The following is a 20794-nucleotide window of genomic DNA, read 5'->3' on the forward strand; positions in this document are numbered from 1 at the left end:
AAGCCCTATTGGGAAACTACCTCAAATGACAAAATTAAAAGTTTTTATTATCCTACTTTCTTCTCTCTCCCTCTTTTTTTTTTTTTATCTTCACCTGAGGACATTTTTTTCAGTTTCTGTTCAGATAGAGTGGGAGGGAGAGAAAGAGAGAGAGAGAGAGAGAGAGAGAGAGAGAGAGAGAGAGAGAAATATCTACGTAAAAGGGACACATCGAGTGGCTACCTCCTGCACGACCCAACCAGGGCCAGGGACAAACTGCAACCGAGGTACGTGCCCTTAGCGGGAACTGAACCCGGGTCTCTCTGGACCTCAGGCCGACGCTCTAACCGCTGAGCCAAACTGGCCAGGGCTTCTCTCCCTTTTTTAAAAATTTGTTCTTGTAAAATTGTGGTCTTCTCATATGAAAGAGAACCATATTTCACATGTAACATAATTATCACTAGGATAAAGATAGTTTAAGTGGCCCTGGCCGGTTTGGCTCAGTGGTTAGAGTGTCGGCCTGCGGTCCGGAGAGACCCGGGTTCGGTTCCCGCTAAGGGCATGTACTTCGGTTGCAGTTTGTCCCCGGCCCTGGTTGGTCGTGCGGGTGGCAGCCACTCGATGTGTCCCTTCACGTCGATGTTTCTCTCTCTCTCTCCCTTCCTCTCTCTCCCTCCCTCTCTATCTGTACAAAAAATGGAAAAATATCCTCGGGTGAGGATAAAAAAAAAAAAAAAAAAAAGATAGTTTAAGTGCATTATCAATATTTAATTGTAACAACTGTATTTCCTTTAAATTTGAAATAACTAGAAAAACCAGCATATTAACAATTTCTAAATAGAACTGTGGTTTTCACTGTCATGAAAACAAAACAAAGAAGTATGTCCAGCAATTTGGCTTTTTCATTGCTTAGAGAAATGGAGGCTATCAGGCATGAAGAACTCCCTCAACTTCCTGCCAGCTCACCTATAAGTTGACTGTAGCTGCAAAATCTCTCTTCCCCTTCAGCTTTACAGGAAGAAGTTTCTCTTCTCTGGATTTGAGTCTAATACTTTGAATCAGGCTCTTGCTTTTCCAGGTGTGTACTTGCTCTGTCAACTAACACTCCTCTCTCCTGAATTTTCAGTCTCTCCCTCTACATTGCTCTTTGCTGCAGCTATTTGTGAGCCAATTTCCCCCGTCGGAACAAACAAAAACTCTTCCTCAGTCCTGCACACCTCTCGGTGGCACAGCTTTCTCTGTCCCTTTGTAGTCAATGTCCTCACCAGCGTAGTCCACACGTACTTCCTCTACTTCTGTATTGCCGTTGCAAGTTAGATTTCTGACCTGTCACATCCCTGAAACTGCTCTCCCAGGGTCACTGTGACCTCCCAATTGCAAAGCCAAAAGATTTGTTCTTTTTTGTTTTAAATTTTTTTTCTTTATGATTTTAGAGAAGGAGGAAGGAAGAGGGAGAGAGAGAGAAACATCGATGAGAGAGAACATGGTTTGGCCGCCTCCTGCATGCCCCTCACTGGGGATCTGGCCCACAATCTGGGCATGTGCCCTGACCGGGAATCGAACCGGCAACCGCTTGGGGCATGGGTTGACGCTCAGCCACTGAGCTACACCAACCAGGCAAACAATTTGCCCTGTTTGAACTCTCAGAAGTGTGTCACTGTTGACCAGTTTCTCTCTATCTTAAAACTCTTTCCTTCTGTGAATTCCACGACTCTCTTCTGGCTCTCTCCTCTTCTCTCCACCTCTTTCCAACTCCTTTGCAGACCCTATTCACCCTCCAACCTCTTCAGGGGTGTTGGATCCCAGAATTAGTTCTTCGCTTGCTTCTTTCCAATTCTACATAGGCTCTCAAGATGATTACACCTACTCCTGTGGTTTCAACCACATTAAAAATTTCAACCTAGCCGTTTCTCTTCAACTTCAGATCCTTATCTTACCTACAATGGACTACTTGACATCTCTAACTGGATGTCCCCAAGGGCACTTCAAACTTAACATGTCCAAAACCTAACTCAGCATCTTCCCACCAAATGTTTTCATCTTACTTTATTTCCCCCAATTCTCTCGATTCCTGGTTCCTCTTCCATAAGGTATAGAGGAAGGAATATTATGATCGAGAGGGTGGAGATGGAGGGTTGGCTTCCCTTGCTCTGCCAGCCTTGAGGGAGGCTGTCTGCCAGCAGCTTCCCTGGGCACGGAAGCTTGGCTACAGGCCCACTTGCTCTCAGCCCAGCTCAGCCCTCCCAGCCTCTGATGCACTCCATTCATTACCACTGCTACTCTTTGGCCCGGACTTCTGTCCCCCCACTGTCTGCTTGGTGAATGTGGCTGATGTTCAGACTCTCTCTCATCTATTTCTCACCCTCCTTTAAGTGTCTCTCTGAATACTAGAAGCTTGTAACCTAGAGCTACTTTTCCCGGAGTGCTTTGTATCCTGGGTTCCACAGGCGACCCAACTTCCACCAAGCAGATCAATGCACTTGGGAGGTGAAGGGGCAAAGTGAACACTGAATTGGAGGCCAAGCGTGGATGTGGAAGTGTTAAACTTTTCCTTTTGCTTCGCTGTAGCAGAGGTCCCGGTGTTGATTTCCACTTTCCTGGATGTCAAAAAGCAGGGCAAGCCCTGGCCGGTTTGTGTCTTGGGTTTGATTCCGGTCAAGGGCACGGACCTTGGTTGTGGTTCCTCCCCGGGCCTGGTCGGGGTCCTGCGGGAGGCAACCAGTCGGTGTGTGCTTCTCATGTCGATATTTCTCTCTCTCCCTCACACTCTATCTGAAGATAAATGGAAAAATATCCTCGGGTGAGGATTAAAAAACAAAAGACAGGGCGAGGCATCCAGTTTGCTGTTTATCAATCTCTGTAATATCTCCAAGGCCCAGTAAAATGCCTGCGCATGATCTAGGAACTCAATAGATGAATACAGGAAAGAGATTTGTACTATGATGACGTTCAGATAATTACCTCTCTCCATAAAATTTGTTTCTCGTGTATTTAATTGGTAATATTAATATATAGGGGCATGAATTGCTGTTAATAATATCATAAAGGTAGGGAATTTCAGGATGCCATCATGCTCGGGTGATGGGAATGGGCTTCCCTCAAGCTGTAAGAGGTCCAAAGGTATTATTCAAAGCTGAACATTAAGGGAGGGCTCTTTGGTTTGGGGCGCACACTGGTAACTGGATATCTTTACTGTGCAAGACGACAAGGGCCCCAAAGTGCTCCCGTCCCAAGTTCTTTACATGTACGCTTTTGATGGGTGTTGTTTTATAGTTTCATTTATTATTTAATCACAATAACATAAAATATAGATGCAAAAATAGCACATCTAGAATTCCATGGAAATGGTGTTTGATGAATTAGGTTTGAAGGTCCCTGGTTGTCTTACCTACTGTTACTTTCTCACCCCTGTGTCTCTGAATGACTCTTGTTCCAGTCACCTCTGCAAGCACTGGAGCCAAATCCCACTCATGGGGGGGTATCTCGGAGCCACACCCCAGTTCTCCCTCCCATTTCATGCCCAGTTTGCGTGGCATTTCCACGGATCTATCAGCTCAGGTTAAAGCACTTCACAATTTAAATATCTTTTACCTCAATATGATTCCAACCAGTGGGAAAAGAAGTCAGCTGAAAATATAGCCCCCTGCACGCTGTCTCCCCATGTTCACATCTTTGGGGGCCTCCCCACCATTCCACAACCTTTCTCCTCATAGGCACCCCCGCCACTTAGAAACTGCCTTGGATTTGAGGCTGGGGGGAACCTCCTTCTCTGAGGCAGTAAAAGGGTATCAGGAGGAAAAACTTGCCTTTTGGGGGCTTCCTAACTCTGACGTGTATTGAGGATAATTGCCAGTTAGGAGTCCTTTTGATTGGCTAGAAACATTGAGGTGTACTGAAACATTATATATCCTGGGACACTATAAGAGTAAAATAATTCGCAAGAGCAAACTTTTTTGCAAAGGGCCAGATAGGAGGTATTTCCAGTTTAGGAAGCCATACATTTGTCTCTACTCAATTTTGTTGCTGTTGAAGGAGAGCAGCCACAGCAAGACATAGATGACTCAGCCACTGGTTGTCAATTACCAACACCTGTATAAAAAATCAGTCAATCCTACCTCCACTCCGCTCTTCAGACACTCACTAAGTGTCCCAGTAGCTGGTACCCTGCTTCATTTCTGATTCAAGTCCCAGCATTTCATTTGTGAAGAATAATTAATGGCCGAGTCTTCAGATTACTACCACGACTAATTTTTCATCAAAATAACTGGCTAAAATAACGAGATTTATCAGAACATAAAAGAACTGAAAGTCAGTGTTAAGTTTAACTAGATGTGTGGCTGTGGGTAAGTCACAGCACTGCTCTAACCCCGTCTGCTTGTTTGTTTTTCAAGTTATAAGATCAGGGGATTCAATCTCTTGATTTCTTTCTTAAACAAAAACTCTCTTTGTTTTCTATCCTTTTTTATTTTTTATTTGTTTTTTCTTTATTGATTTTGAGAGAGAGGAAGGGAGAGGGAGAGAGAGATAGAAACATCAATGAGAGAGAACATCGATTGGCTGCCTCCTGCATGCCCCCCACTGGGGATCGAGCCCACAGCCTGGGCATGTGCCCTGACCCGGAATCAAATCAGTGACCTCTTGGTGCATGGATTGATGCTCAACCACTGAGCCACACCGTCCAGGCTACCTGTTTTTGTTTTTTACAGAAGCAATTCATGTTGATTGTAGCACATCTAGAAAATAAGCAGAAAGAGGAAAACAAGAATCCCCACAACACTATGAAGAGATAACACTGTTAACATGTTGGCATATGTCCTTTCTGTTGTCTGTCGATTTAGATAGTCTATTTATGTTTCTATCTATCCTTTAATGATACAAATGAATCATAATAAACAACTTTGTAAGTTCAGATTTCTATTTACTATAATAAATATTTTAAAACATTTTTTCAATCTCATATATGTTAGCTGAACAGTATTCTATTATGTGAATGTACTATAATTCATCTAACCAATTCCCCCTTTTGTTAGGCTGTTTCTAACCTTTTGTTTCTATGAACTACATTGCAATAGACATCTTTGCAGAGAAAGCTTTGCACACATTCGTGATAGATTTCCTTACTGCTTTCAGCATTAAACTTTTTCATATGGTCAACGGTCATTCCGTGTTAGGCCAGTAGAGGGCATTTTAGGCTTTTCTTCTCAAGGCAAGGCCAGAAAGCCATTTCTACAGTGTATAAAACAAAAATAGTGGTTTTATTCTGAAAATGATTCAATGTGGGATCTTCAGTAATAATCAATGAACTCCAAAGGGAGAATCAATCATTTATTTTTATACCTAACAAGAGTACACACACACACACCTAATACTCAATGAACTGCTTTGTTAGGACTTAGACCCGAAACGAATAAAAATGATCTCTTTTGCCCAATTCAGAATAGCTAAGGGAATGCTGTGCTTTATGCAAAGCCCTAAAGTCCCCGCGGGGCGCTGTGTTGAAGAGTGACAACAAGCAGGGGGAGGAACTCCGCGGGAACCGCTGACCCTGCCAGAGAGCAGCCCGGAATCTGCAGCTCCTTGGAAATGCAGATTTGGGGCAGCACTGAATGAAGTCTTGCCCAGATCACTACCTGTCGATCATCTACCAGCCAGGTTTTATAGGTTTTGTTAGAGCTTGAAATAATTTTGTGCATTTTTCTTGATTTTTACCAAGACCATGATTTCCAAGGGCAGTGATCTACCTACACTTCTTGGCGTACCTACTTTTAATTACAACGAACAGATTATTAAGTACAAGGGTGGTACTTAAACAGTTGCCACTCGATGCTCGTGACAATGTTCTATTCTAGTGTAAACACAGATGATTATTGAGAGGCAGTGGTGAAGGGCATAGACTCTGGAACCAGGGTGCTTGTAGTTGTTATGACTCTGCCACTCACTAGCTGTACTAGGTGATTTACCTCCCTGAGCCAATGTTTGTAAAACATAGGTCTTAACAGTATCTACCTCAGATGGTAATTATGAGAATTAAGTGAGTGTAAATATATAAAGAGGTTAACACAGGGCCTGGACCATGAGAAGCTCTTGATAAATGTTCCCAGAATGGTTATTTGACTAAGTGATTACGAAGATTTTCTCCCCACATTTTAAAATTCTATGATTCCTCCTGGCTGATGCTCTCTCCAAGCTCCTCCCATAGCCGCTGAGGACACTGGCGTCTCCGGGGCTTCACCGGTTCACCTGCCGGCTGTGGCCATGGCTGTGCTGCTCCAGGAAGCTCTCCGCTAATCACAGGCCACACGCCTACCCTGGCCCCTCACCCCATTACCTCTTTTTAAATTTTATTCCAGCCTCCATTCATTTGTTCTATTTGATTCCTTCAGATCACATTTCACAAATACAGTCATCTTCAGAGAGATGGTGTGGAACGAATGCTTTTCTTCACAGGGCTCAAAGAAACAAAGCTTCATGAGGGAAGGATTGCTAATAGGGACGGAGCTCCCACAGTCTGTGCTTCTGCAGCTGGTTGTGCAGTGGTCTCCTCTTTCCTCAGTCAACCGTTCTGTGCAGTGGTTTTCTGTCCTCTTCCTGTTCCAATATACTCCCACCCACTCAAAGTGGACAGATGTGGGGAATAAAAAGCATATGTTCCTTTGGGGTAAGTATTAAAGTCAGGCTGGGTAAATTTGAAAATGTCCTTCTCTCCTATTCTCTCTCTTTTTTAAAATTTCCCTGACCACTTCATTTTATTTATTGATTGATTTTTAGAGAGAAAGGAAGAGAGAGGGAGAAAGAGATAGAAACATCAATGAGAGAGAACATCATTTGGCCTCCTCCTACATACCCCCACTGGGGATCTGGCCCACAACCTGGGCATGTGCCCTGATCGGGAATCAAACCAGCGATCTCTTAGTGCATGGGTCGACGCTCAACCACTGAGCCACACCGGCCGGGCCCTTCCATTCTCTCTCTTTTTTTTTTATCCTCACCCGAGGACATTTTTCCATTTTTTGTTCAGATAGAGTGGGAGGGAAAGAGAAGGAGAGAGAGAGAGAGAAACATTGAAGTGAAAGGGACACATCGAGTGGCTGCCACCCACACGATCCAACCAGGGCTGGGGACAAACTGTAACCAAGGCACATGCCCCTAGCGGGAACCGAACCTGGGTCTCTCCGGACCACAGGCCAACGCTCTAACCGCTGAGCCAAACCGGCCAGGGCTCCCATTCTCTTTTAAAAACCATTATTTTTTATTGTTGACAGTATTACAGATGTCCCCCATTTCCTCCCTTTTTGTCCCCCTTCACCCAAGCCCCAACCCACCCCGGGCCTTCCCCACACTGTTGTCTGTGTTCATGGGTTATGCACATATAAATATATGTTCTTTGATTAATCTTTTCCCGTCCCCTCACCCCCTTCCCACTGAGATCTGTCAGTCTGTTCCATGCATCCATGCCTCGGGATCTATTTTGTTTGTCAGTTTGTTTTGTTCATTAGTTTCCACATATAAGTGAGATCATGTGATAGTTGTCTTTCTTTAAATGGCTTATTTCACTAGCATAATAGTCTCCAGGTCCATCCATGCTGTCGCAAAGGGTAAGAGCTCCTTCTTTTTTATAACTGCATAGTATTCCATTGTGTAAATGTACCACAGCTTTTTTATCCTCTCATCAACTGATGAGCATTTGTGCTGTTTCCAGATCCTAGTTATCGTAAACAGTGCTGCTATAAACACAGGGGTGCATACATTCTTTCTGATTGGTGTTTTGGAATTCTTAGGATGTATTCCCAGAAGTGGGATTGTTGAGTCAAACAGCAGTTCCATTTTTAATTTTCTGAGGAAACTCTATACTGTTTGCCACAGCGGCTGCACCAGTCTGCATTCCCACCCGCAGTGCACCAGGGTTCCCTTGTCTCCACACCCTCGCCAGCACTTGCTGTTTGCTGATTTATTGATGATAGCCATTCTCAGAGGTGACGTCTCACTGTAGTTTTAATTTGTATTTCTCTGATGATTAATGACGTTGGGCATTTTTTATGTCTATTGGCCATCTGTATGTCATCTTTGGAGAAGTGTCTATTCAGGTCTTTGCCCATTTTTTAATTTGTTTGTCTTTTCCCTCCTCTTCTGATAGGCTCGGGGGGGGGGGTATGTGACCTCTTTCTTACAAAGTTGGTGACATAAGACTAACATAAGAAATAAGCAAAATAAAAGTTAAACTAAAGTTGATTTTACTGCTATTTGGAGGTTGAAGCAGTTGAGTAACAAGAAACGGGACTTAAGACAGCTGAGCTCTCCCCCTGGCTGGTTTTGCTCAGCGGTTAGAGCGTCAGCCTGCAGTCCAGAGAGTCCTGGGTTCGGTTCCCGCTAAGGGCACGTACTTCGGTTGCAGTTTGTCCCTGGCCCCGGTTGGGATCATGCAGGTGGCAGCCACTCGATGTGTCCCTTTCACGTCAATGTTTCTCTGTCTCTCTCACTCTCTCTCTTGCTCTCCCTCCCACTCTATCTAAACAAAAAATGGAAAAATATCCTCAGGTGAGGATGAAAAAAAGACAGCTGAGCCCTCGATGAACTAGAATTTCCCCAGTAGAGGGGAGAGGGCTTCTAGGCGTCTGGAAGAAGCAGAAAGGAAGGGTGAGTGAGGAGACAGGGAGGAAGCTTACTGTACACAGGGAGCGGTGGGGCTACATTGTGGAGGCAGAATAGCTTAGACACAATGTGTTAGTGTTAGGAAATCAAAGCAGGCTCCTGAGAAAGGGAGTGACAAGACACGGCGCGGGACAGACGGGCTCTGGCGGCGTGCCTTTACATGGAGGGGGCCGCCCAGGGAGTGGAGAGAGAAGAATGGCATTCGGGTCCGGCCTGGGCCCAGACACCAGGTCACCACTGCGGCACTAGCTGAGGGGACTGTGTAGTGACCTGACTTGGCTGAGCCTCGGTTTCCTCATCTGTAAAATGATATGTCAGAGATGTCTGGGAAGATTACCGTTCGGCAACTATTTTACCGGGTTCCTAGAATGCGTCAGACACTTGGCTAGGTGTCAGGGGTACAAAAATGGACGAGAAAAGACACAGTCCCTGTCTTCCAGGAAATTACTGTCTAGTATGGAAGACAGACGACAAAATTCTGCAAAGAGGTTAAAAACTGCAGAGTGTGATAAGGGAGCCGGTGAAGGAAGGCAGCAGGGTGGACACGTAGTTTGTAGTTCAAGGGGGTCGGGGAAAGTCTCTGTGAGCAGGTGGGATTGATTGAGACCAGAGCATGGAGAAGGAGATGCCGGGCAAGGAGCAAAGGGGAGAACATCTCAGGGAGAGGAGTAGGGTGCAGAGGCAGCGGGAGCTGGGTGTGTCCCAGGAGGGCAGTAGCTGGATCACGGCAGGAGTCTGGATTCGACGCTGAATGAAGTGGTAAGTGGGAGGGTCATGTCCGGATGTGCAGGCTAAAACTCTTACTCTGCCTTGTGCTAAACAGAACTTGAGGGGGCAAAAGTAGGGATGGGGTACTGTTTAGGAAGCTGCTGCCGCAGCCTGGGTGACAGGCGAGGAAGTCTTAGATTAGGGTCGGGGCAGTGGAGCTGAAGGGAAGTGCACGGATTCAAGAAATATGTTGAAGGTGCTGAGCAAAGAACTGACTTGGCAGAAGTATTCACTTTAGCTGAATCCTAGCACCGCACTTTTCCTGGACGCAGCGAGTGGTTCAGAGGACGTGTGATGCAAAAACAGCCAGTGTCTGGAGGAGTCAGAGAAACGAGAGAAGTGGGATATCTCTGACCCCTACAAGTGCCTTCTTCAGGGGACCATATTCTTAACAAAGTGTGTTGGAGATCCTTAAAAAATAAATAAATAAATTGAATCAAAGATCTTGTATGTGGGTGAGAAGAGGGAGGAAAGGGGTGAAATCAGGTGTGACTCGGGTTTCTGGCTTGAGTGACTGGGTAAAAAATATAATTACTGAGATGGACGAGACTGGAGGAGGTACAGGTTTCAGGCCAGGGATGAGATAGCATATAACAAACCTTGTTCAGTTCCTGGCACACAGAAGACATAATAAATAAGAATTACTGTTATTATCTGGTCATTCTGTATTCCATAAAAATGACTTCTAGAAAACAGCTGGAATGTAACTTCTGTCCTTAAATATAGTATATGTAAGCATGAAATAGAAAAATAGAATTCTGAGACAACTAGTAGCTGAAATAAATTACAGCAACGGCTTCATTAAGAAATTATGATGCATAGAGGGGAATACAACGGAATATTCAGTTGTACAGAAAACTGCAGAAACTTTGGTTCATCAGAGCACTGTCTGATAAGGTCTTGCTGCTTCTCTGAAATCACAGTAATGAAAACATGTAAACTACCAGAATGCTTCACACTTAAAGCTTTTATTTTGAAAAATAAAATACAAAAGTCATTAAGTTGTAAATGTATACAGTAATCCCTCAGCTTCTCAGAAACAATACAATGACTTATTTAAATAATTAAGATATTTAGTACTGTCCACATCAATACATTTAAACAGGTACAAGTGTTCTACAAAACATTAGAACATGTACAGATGACCTTTTCCAAGATGAAACTGCCCAATTTTGTTTACAGAAGTCCATTTTAAAATCCTCCCCTTGAAAACAACGTTTGGAATCTGGTAAGAAAAGATAAGGACCAGAGCAGTTTTAACAGGGAACACACGTCCCGTCTGGGCTCCTCATCCCCTGGGTTGTGCATGCATCGGAATCAAGAGCGCTGTGCTCAGGAAGGCCCAAATGTGTACTGACAGTCCACCCTCTCAGGGGGAGGAGTCTAGCAAATGAACAGAAGGTGCAGGCCATGGTACATACACTCCGTGGGTCTCAGCAGGTGACAGCCAGTCCTAGAAACCTCCCTTCTGATGAAAAGGCATCGGTCTTCCCTAGGGCAAGCAAGAGGAATGCGGTTACAGTGTGGAGTCCCAGTTCCTCCTTCCCAGCTGAGGGTCTGACATAAGCCAGGTCGATGGGCAGGGGGATTGACAATTACAAGAACAGATGCCTCAGGACTACCGGAGAGGCACACTCTCCCTCAGTCTGGGATGCCTGCAGCTGCCTGCAGTCGCTCCAATGTGCAGAACAAGCAGATGGCCGGCAAAGCAAGGGCTGCTCCTGCCCATTCCTAAAAGACTGCAACCGTCATAGAAACTGAAGCTACTGCGGGGGCATTGGTAGGGATGTCAAATGTCCAGGGAGCCAACATTCTGACTCTTCTTTTGAGAAAGTGGATGCTAAGGTTCTTTAAAGGAAGCTGTAGAAAACACAGTGACTTTCATTCAAATGCCAAAGGACCCAAAAGACAAAAAGTGAGACTAGTATCTGTCCTGAGATGCTCTGCTGTCTTCCTAGCTTGTCCTGAATCCTTCCCTCCACGCATGTGGGCACCTACAGGCCTCGATAAGCGAAGACAATGCAGTGCTGCTGTGGAGCCAACCAGAAGGCTGTGGTCAACCTGACACTGCGTTTTGTCTTGTAAGACAAAGACTATACTTTCAGGGATCATTTCTAGTTCGTTACTGGAGAAGTTTGTCTGAATGTGTCTTGTAAAACAGCTGTGTGTTCTGGGGAGAACTGATAAATTTTGAAAGCATTTTGGATAAACAAAATTATCCAAGGCCTGATAACTGCTGTTAGATATGCATACCCATCGAGTGTAAGTCTAACACTTGCATCTGCCCCTTAGCGAAAGGCAGTCATAAATCCCAAAACGTATTCATATTATGGGCTCACTGCTGTCCGCGATTCTGACATGGCAGAGCAGTGTTTGTGTGCTTTTCCTTTTTTTTTTTTGTTAATCCCACCCAAGGATATTTTCCCACTGATTTTTAGAGTGGAAGGGAGGGTGGGAGAGAGAGAGAGAGAAACGTCATTGTGAGAGAGCCACATCCATTGGTTGCCTCCCACACGAACACAACTGGGGCTGGGGATTAAACCTGCAACCCAGGCACGTGCCCTTGACGGGGAATCAAACCTGTGACCCTTAGGTCCTCGGATCGATGCTCTAATGCTGAGCCAAACCAGCCAGGGCTGTGTGCTTTTTCTATCTATAATCCATCAACACACAGCAAGTCATAAAAATCTCCTATTCAAATTATTCAATCTCAATTTTCTCATCAGTACAACAGGAATAATTCCACCTACTTGCCAGAGTGGCTTGAAACTTGAATAAACCCATTCAAATATATATATATATAAAAATAAAATATAAATTAAATATAAATAAAAATATATTTATCATAGATGCTATCATATATAATATTATATATATCATAATATATATCATTTATATACTATATATAAAATGCTTGGTATTTTATGCTGGGTATGGACTAGGCACTCAATACATGGTTATTATATAAAATTAAAATAAAACAACACACAAGAATCAAATTTTCAAAAAACTTTTCAAGTTCCAAATGATCTAGGGCATCTCCACATAATTCAGAGCAAAACAGAATCGTCAGAAAGTGTGGGACAGGGGTGTGAGCTCTGAGCAGCCACAGCAGGAGGTCTGGGTTCAGAAACCAGCTTTGCCACTAAGTGGTGGTGTCCCTGGACATGGACCTGATGAGAGCTCAAATACAAAGGGGGCTTATAAGGCATGGCTGGCCTGGCCCGAGCTGTAGCCCTTAGCTACCATGAGACAACAGAGGTGACAAACACAAGACTCAGAATACGTCAAAGCCAGCAGGAGCATGTCCAGCACACAGAGAAAGCAGCACGGCACGGTGGAAAAGGCATGTTCTTCAGCCATGGTTCTCTGACCTGGGATGTGACCTTGCCAAATAACCTTCTCTTTCTAGGATCAGTTGTCCTATCAGCAAACAGATGGCTGAGGCTGATGTTCCCCAGGTTTCTTTCAGCTACACTACTGAAAATAACAACTGTGTTATTTTGCTTACTATGTGCCAGGCTTTTTGCAGAGATTATTATGGTTAATTTTTACTCTCTTTTTAATATTGTCCTCATTTTACAGATGAGGAAGTAAGAAACAGAGAAGTTAAGTGATTTGCTCAGTGCCACACGGAGCCAAGATTCCAACCCAGGCAGACGGATCTGAGTTGCCGTGCTCTCCATCCTGGCCACACTGCCCTCCTACGAGGGCCCAAGCAAGGAAACCCAAAGACCCAGCAGTGTCCCAAGCCTCACCTCATGTAAGTAAGAGGTTCCTGGCCCTGCTACTCCACTTGCTCAGTCTGTCAAAGAAAGCAAAAGATGTGTTAGAGTCCTCCAAGTTGGTCAGATGAGAAGTGACTGCTTTGGCTAAAATATCAGTGTAGCTTACAGGCTCTGATGAGACTTTCTAATGAACTGTCTGCTACTGGTATATAACAAGTAATTTGACTGGCCTTTGTCCCTGGTTCCTGGTAGGAAGACTACTCCTTGGAATTTCCTGTGTGACAGGAGTGTCTTTGTTAGTCATGAGCCCCTTGGGTCATACCTGAGTTACCCTGAGAGATGAGATGACTCAGGGTGAGGGCTGTTCCCCGGAAAGACCAACACTATTATTAGAGGGTTGGGGCTTTGAGCCAGCCTAAGCTCTGGATAGGGAAGTTGATGGGATTGAGTTCAACCACGTGGCCAGTGAGTCAATCAATCGTGCCTAAGTAATTAGAACCCAAGAAAAACTCTGGACCCCAAAGTTCAGTGAAGCTTCCTGGTTGGTGAACACACGGATGTGCGGGAGGGAGAAGTACCCCGATTCCATGCAGAATGGGCTGAGAAACTGTGTTTGAGCCCCTCCCAGACTTTGTCCTGTGTCTCTTCATGTGGCTGGTCCTGATATGTACTCCTTATAAATATAAAACTGTAATCACAAATATAGTGCTTCCCTGTGTTCTGGGAGTCATTCTAGTCAAGTATGAAACCTGAGGGTTCTGTGGGCTTCAGTTTTCTCATTTATTAGACGTTAAACCAAAGTCTTATAGGCCCTTTTCTAAGTATGTGTGTGATGCAGTTGATGAAACTACCAGAATAAGGGGCTTGAAGTGCCTCATACACCTTTTGCCCCATTTAAAAATTTAAAAAATCCTTTTCTACTGATTTGTAGAAATAATCTACATTCCACAGATGAGTCATTTGCTTCAAATATTTCCTCCCACTTAAGGCATACTTTTTACTCTCTTTATGATGCTAATAAGTAAACATTCTCAGTTTTAATGTAGTCCAATTTAGGTATTTTAAAGTTAATGATTAATTTTTTTTTAAAATCCTCATCCGAGGATATTTTTCTATTTGTCTTCAGATAGAATGGGAGGGAGAGAGAGGGAGAGAAAGGCAGGACCCCGACCAAGGCTGGGGACAAACCAAAACTGAGGTACGTGCCCTTGGCCAGAATTGATCCTGAGACTCATTGGTCTGAGGGCCGATGCTCTACTGCTGAGCCAAACCAGCCAGGGCTAATAATTAGTATTTTAATGACTTGTTTAAGAAATCCTTCCCTCTTAAAGTCATAAAGATATTCTCCTCTATTGTCTCCTAAAAACTATATTATTTTGCCTGTAACATAAGGTCTATTCTCCATCTGGAAATGATTTTTGTGTATGCCATAAAGCAGGGGTGTCCCTTTAGTTCTAGTCTTAAATACCCTTTCTGGACTCCTTCAGACTTATTCTGCAAAACAGTTTAGGATTGGACATTCCTTCAAGACTGCATCTTGGATTATTCTCTGGCCCCAAATGCCATAGGCTGTAAGTGAATGACAGCCTGTTCATGAATCCATCCAGGTTTCTGGTAATTCATGCCCCGCCCAGGCTTAGGGCCCTCTACTCGCTTGTATGCAAAAGTCAAAGAGAGTCTTTTGGATAGACCAGGAGTTCCTTGAGATTTTAAAAATTAAAAAAAATTTTTTTCAATTACAGTTGATATACAATATTATATTAGTGTCAGGTGTATAACATAGTGATTAGACATATACTTTACATAACTTACAAAATGATCACCCCAGAAGTCTAAGTACCCATCTGACACCAAATATAGTTATTAAAATATTATTGACTATATTCCCTGTGCTGTACTTTACATCCCTGTGACTGTTTTTATAATGGGCAATTTGTACTTCTTAATTCCTTCCTCTTTTCACCCATCCCCCCAACTGCCCTCCCATCAGGCAATCATTAAAATATTTTCTGTATCTATGAGTTTCTGTTTTGTTTGTTCATTTATTTTGTTTTTTAGAGTCCATATATAAGTAAAATCATATGGCATTTGTCTTTCTCTGTCCGACTTATTTCATTCAGCACAATACCCTCTACACCTATCCATGTTGTCACACAAAAAAAATGTCATTCTTTTTTTATGGCTGAGTCATATTCTACTGTATATAGGTACCACATCTTCTTTATCCATTTGTCTATTGATGGACACTTAGGTTTCTTCCATATCTTAGCTATTGTAAATAATGCAGCAATGAACCTAGGGACAAATATGTGTTTTTGAATTAGTGTTTTGGATTTCTCTGGATAAATACCCAGAAGTGAAATTGCTGGGTGACATGACAGTTCTATTTTTAATTTTTCTGAGGAGCCTCCACATTGTTTTCCATAGTAGCTGTACCAATTTTCAATCCAACCAACAGTGTATAAGGGTTCCCGTTTCTCCACATCCTCACCAACACTTGTTTGTTGATTTATGAGTAGTGGTCATTCTGAAAGATGTGAGGTAATATGTCATTGTGGTTTTAATTTGCATTGTTCTAATGATTAGTATCATTGGGCATCTTTTCATATGGCCAGCTGTATGTCCTCTTTGGAGAAATGTCTATTCAGGTCCCCTGCCCATTTTAAACACACATGGATCATGTGTTTTTTTGGCATTAAATTGTATTATTTTCTTATATATTTTGGGCATTAACCCCTTACAGGTGTATCATTGGCAAATATCTTCCTAGAGAAGATTTTTTCTTTTTTTCCTCTGACTCCTGAGGACTTATTCCAATTTCTCACCTATAATATAAATTCAGTAAACATTTGTTGAAATATTAAAATGAATGAAGGGATGGGTTAAAATTAAATAGATGCCTTGAAAGTAGTTTGAAATTCTTAAGTAATATGTATTGACGGCTGACTGTTACAGCCAGGACCTGAGAGGACAGAGCCTCCCACTGGTGTGCCACAGCGTCTCTGAGGGAGCCCAGCCCTCTACTGCGGCCTGCTTCAGGCGACCACGCCACAGAGGCTGTGAGGTGCTGTGCTTCCCCAGCAACCCAGATCCGAACATTTCTGGAAACTGAGTTCAGTGCTGAGTCTTCCTCTTCTATTAACAAGCTCATCACTGAGAGCAGCAGCCTGGGGGCAACATGTATTATCACTATGCTAGAAAAGGGAAGTCTGCTGGGCTCACAGTGTATTATCAATCCCCCCCCCCCCCACACACACACACACATTACTATATATGAATGGCAGATGAGGCTCAGATGCAGAACACTGGGCTATTGCAGGCACGTCAGCCATAACACGACCTGTTTCTCTCCAACTCAAGAAACAATATTAGAATCTGAGTGAGGTGGGTGTGACATTACATGGATAACTCTGGATTTGTTTTAATTAATTTTTTAAAAAGTTATAAGCTTCCAACTCTTATCATCTTTCCCAACTTGGGGGGCTTTGCAATTGAGGGCCAATGGCTATGTATATAATGTACTTACAAATCTTCTAGGCTCCAAATGAGAACAGTTAAAGGCAATGGGCATATGTATAATAAGAACACAGGGTAGCTGGACATTTTATTTCACGGTAGGTATCAGAAGCCTGGAGCAGATACACAAGACAGGCTCCTTATGTGTGGAATACTGTGTGGTTTGGAAGACCTCAAGCAACCGGATTTTAATTACTAATAAAGTATTTCCCTAGTTTTGGAAGACAATGAGCTCTCTGAAATTAAGACTATGTTAACTTATTGTTAAAACCAACAACAACCGTCCTGGCCGGTCTGGCTCAGGGGTTGGAGCGTCGGCCTGCGGTACAGAGAGACCCGGGTTCGGTTCCCGCTAAGGGCATGTACCTCGGTTGCAGTTTGTCCCCGGCCCTGGTTGGTCGTGCGGGTGGCAGCCACTCGATGTGTCCCTTCACATTGATGTTTCTCTCTCTCTCTCTTCCTCTCTCTCCCTCCCGCTCTATCTGAACAAAAAATGGAAAAATGTCCTCGGTTGAGGATTACAAAACAAAACAAAACAAAAAAAAAACCACCAACAACCAAAGACCAATCTTTCTACTACCAGCATATATTATCTCTAGCAGATCACTTCAGTGCAAGAGCCCATCTACTTACTATACATCAAGGGGGGCAAACAGATACAGTACCTGAGGTTTTTCTTTAAGAAATTCAGGTAGCTGAAATTCTCCTTTATAGACCTGGAAAAACAAAGCCAAGTATGAGTTTCAGCAAACAGGTACTGTCATCATGACTTCCAAATGCTTGCGATACCTGATGGTGGGCAGGCTTGCTGCTTCACTCCTGGTGCGCTTTAGAACGGCAGGAAGCCTCTTGGTTCAAGAGCAGCCAGAGCTGAAGGACTGAGTGAAATCCCCAGTCGCTCTGATCCCACCTGCTCCGTATTTGCCTGAATGCTTCCACAAGTGGGCTTGGCTGGGAGAGGGCTCAGAGTCCACGAAGGAGAATAAACAATATCCCAAGGTCAGTCATTTCAGCTGAGAAGAAAGCAAGCCCTAGGCCATCTCTCTCAAGCAATCAACACAGAATTCCCACAATTTGGGAATAGGCTCCTTCTGGTTTCCTTTTGAAATTGTCAAAAACCCTGGATTTAATCCAATCTTTCTTAATATACCCAAGATTCCAATTATAATTTGAATATTAGATGTTTCTTAAAAAAATAAATACTTTTGGTGTGGCTCAGTGGATTGAGCATCCTCCCATGGACTGAGAGGTCCCAGTTCGATTCCCAGTGAGGGCACATGCCCAGGCTGCAGGCTCAATCCCCAGTAGGGGGAGTGCAGGAGGCAGCTGATGGATGTTTCTCTCCCTTCCTCTCTCTAAAATATCAATAAAAAACATATTTTAAAAAATAATAAATACTTTTAACCTCATAAAATTTTATAATTAAAAATTTATTCTTTTCTATATATAAAATTATGTTTATAATGCCAGCAATTAGAAAATAATTTAAAAAAATACTACCATTTATAATAACATCAAAAAATAAATAAATAAAATCATCCACTGCCCTGGCCAATTTGGCTCAGCAGTAGAGCCTTGGCCCGCAGACCAATGAGTCTCGGGTTCGATTCCAGCCAAGAGCACGTATCTTGGTTGGGGTTCATCCCAGGCCTGGTTGGGGTCGTGCGGGAGGCAACCAGTTAATGTGCCCCTCTCCTGTTGATGTTTCTCTCTCTCTCTCTCCCTCCTTCCCACTCACTCTATCTAAAGATAAATAGAAAAATATCCTCGGGTAAGGATTTAAAAAAAAAAAAATCCACCAAATATCTGAGAATAAATCTGATAAAATGTGTGTAAGACAGAAACCTATAAAACATTATTGAGAGAAATTAAAGACCAAATAGAGACATACTACTTTTAGGGATTGGAAGATTCAACACAGTAAAGATGTCCATTGTCCTCAGAATATTTCTAATCAAAAAATTCTAACATACTTTTTTTGGGGGAGGGGAAGGGGTAATTTGAAGCTGATTGTAAAAGTTATACAGAAATGCATTAGACCAATTATAGTCAAGGTAATCTTAGAAAGAACAACAAAGTAGGAGGGGGGCTTATTCTACCAGATATGAACATTATTATACAGCTGTAATTAAGCTGTATTATACAGATATAGCTATAATTCAGACAATAAAGTTTTGGCACAAGGATATACAAATATATTAATGACACAGAATGAAGTGTCCGGAATCGGACCACTGCATACAGATGCCTGGCTCGAGACAAAGGTGGTACTATAGAGCAGTAAAATTAGAATGAATAAATAAGTAAATGTGGTTCATATATATATATGACATTCTGTACAGCAATAAAAAATGAGCTACTACTTTACCAACAACATAGATGGATCCAACACATAATGATGAGGGATAAAAAGCCAGAGCCCCCTCCCCAAATAATATACTACACACATCCATTTAAAACTTTTAAATCTCATAAACAGGCAAAACAATTCTTTAACGTTAGAAATCAGGATTCTGTTTACTCTGGGGAGGAGGGAAGTGGTAGTGATGAGGAGGGGGGATAAAGGAGGTTTCCAAGGTTCTGTAATTGTCTGTCTAGTTATGGGTAGAGATTATGAAGGTATGTTCACTTTATTATCATTTATTGAGCTATGATTTGTGTACTTTGCTGTATATATGTTATATACTTCAATAACAAAACTGAATAAACAAATTAAGCCAGTAGTTTAATGTTAGAAATTTCACGCACATACACTTTGTTAAGTTCAAAAATGTTTGTTTCAACATGGCAACAGCTTTGAAACTATTCATGTAGTTCAAAAGTGAAGGTCTCCATTAGCAAAATTAATATATATATATAATTTAAATACATTAAATACACACACACACGTGTGTGTGTGTGTGTGTGTGTGTGTGTGTATATATATATATATATATATATATATATATTTTTTTTTTTTTTTTAGGTACATGCCCCTAGTGGGAACTGAACCTGGGACTCTCTGGTTCGCAGGCTGATGCTCTAACCACTGAACCAAACTAGCCAGGGCATAAAAATATTTTTTTTAATTGATTTTATTAGGTAGAGAGGAAGGTAAAGGGGGAGAGAGATAGAAACATTGATGAGAGAGAAACACAGTTGGCTGCCTCCTGCCTGTCCCCCATTGGGGATCGGGCCTGCAACCTGGGCATGTGTCCTGACTGGGAATCAAACTGGTGACCTCTTGGTGCATGGGATGATGCTCAAGCACTAAGCCACACCAGCTGGGCTCCATTAGCAAAATTTGACTACCGCTGAACTCAAGAAACTACAGTAAAAAACTATGAATTGTTATTGGGACGAGAGTTACTGGGTAGTCCCTCAGAACACAAAGAAATCTTCTAAAGGATTTTTTCTTGGTTGTCAGACAATTGATCCACTTCTAAAAGTAGCAGCATTCCTTCTGAGGTTCAGAGAACAAATGTATTTTTCTCTGTCTCTTTGCAATTTCTAAAACCTGCTCTATCCTTTGGGGTCTGTGCTACAGTCCTCGGAAGCTTACAGCAGAACCATCAAACTGATGGATAAGGCATTTCTTCAGAGGTGCGTCACGCGAGCTGAGGTGGATGCAGGATGCCTCAAAAGCTACCACCATCGCTTTCACACCTTCCAGTGGTCCCAGGTCACCGAGGGACTGGCTCAGTGGCTCTCTAAAGAATCTGCATATAAGAGCACTCTTTGCTCTACCTTAACCCACAGTCCAGAGATTGTTACAGCTTTCCTTACCCCCCAACCCCCCCCCGTTTTATTGATACAGTTGACATATGACATTGTACTACTGTTCCAGCTTTCTGGTGTAGGAAGTGTTGAAACCCCTGGAGTTGTGAATCATATTAACACTGACTCCCTTTACGCTGACCTACTACTATCTGTGGGGCTAACAGACACCATATAAATACAAGGACACAAGCCACTAAGAAGGTTTTCTTGTTTTTGATTTTTATCAGATTCTCAAGTGTCTTTCCTTCTCCCTTAAGTCCCAACCCCCATCTCCCAAGCCCCTGGGACATAAGTGGCTCAGGCCTAGTGTCTCGTGCCCCGGCTGCTTTGCTGAACCAGAACAAGTTTGGTTTGCCCCGTCCCTCTTCCACTGTTCGTGGGTTAGGTTCCCCAGA

General features: G+C 43.0%; 1 protein-coding gene across 4 annotated transcripts in view; it reads right to left on the bottom strand.

Moving 5' to 3' along the window:
• Positions 1-10345: 10345 nt before the first annotated feature.
• Positions 10346-20794, bottom strand: part of TPST1 (tyrosylprotein sulfotransferase 1) — a 93285-nt gene continuing 82836 nt past the window's right edge. For 3 of the 4 annotated variants that reach the window (XM_036280576.1, XM_036280577.1, XM_036280578.1), the window contains exons 5-7: positions 17306-17356; positions 13155-13201; positions 10524-10888 (exon numbers count right to left, since the gene is read on the bottom strand). In XM_036280576.1, the coding sequence (XP_036136469.1) occupies positions 13156-13201; positions 17306-17356 (97 nt within the window). In that variant the 3' untranslated portion in view covers positions 10524-10888; position 13155. Of the gene's footprint in view, positions 10889-13154; positions 13202-17305; positions 17357-20794 lie in introns of all 4 variants that reach the window. The other variant, XM_036280579.1, reaches the window with a different exon arrangement.

This window comes from Molossus molossus, unplaced genomic scaffold (genome assembly GCF_014108415.1).
Source record: "Molossus molossus isolate mMolMol1 unplaced genomic scaffold, mMolMol1.p scaffold_m16_p_3, whole genome shotgun sequence".
Classification (NCBI taxonomy): Eukaryota; Metazoa; Chordata; class Mammalia; order Chiroptera; family Molossidae; genus Molossus; species Molossus molossus.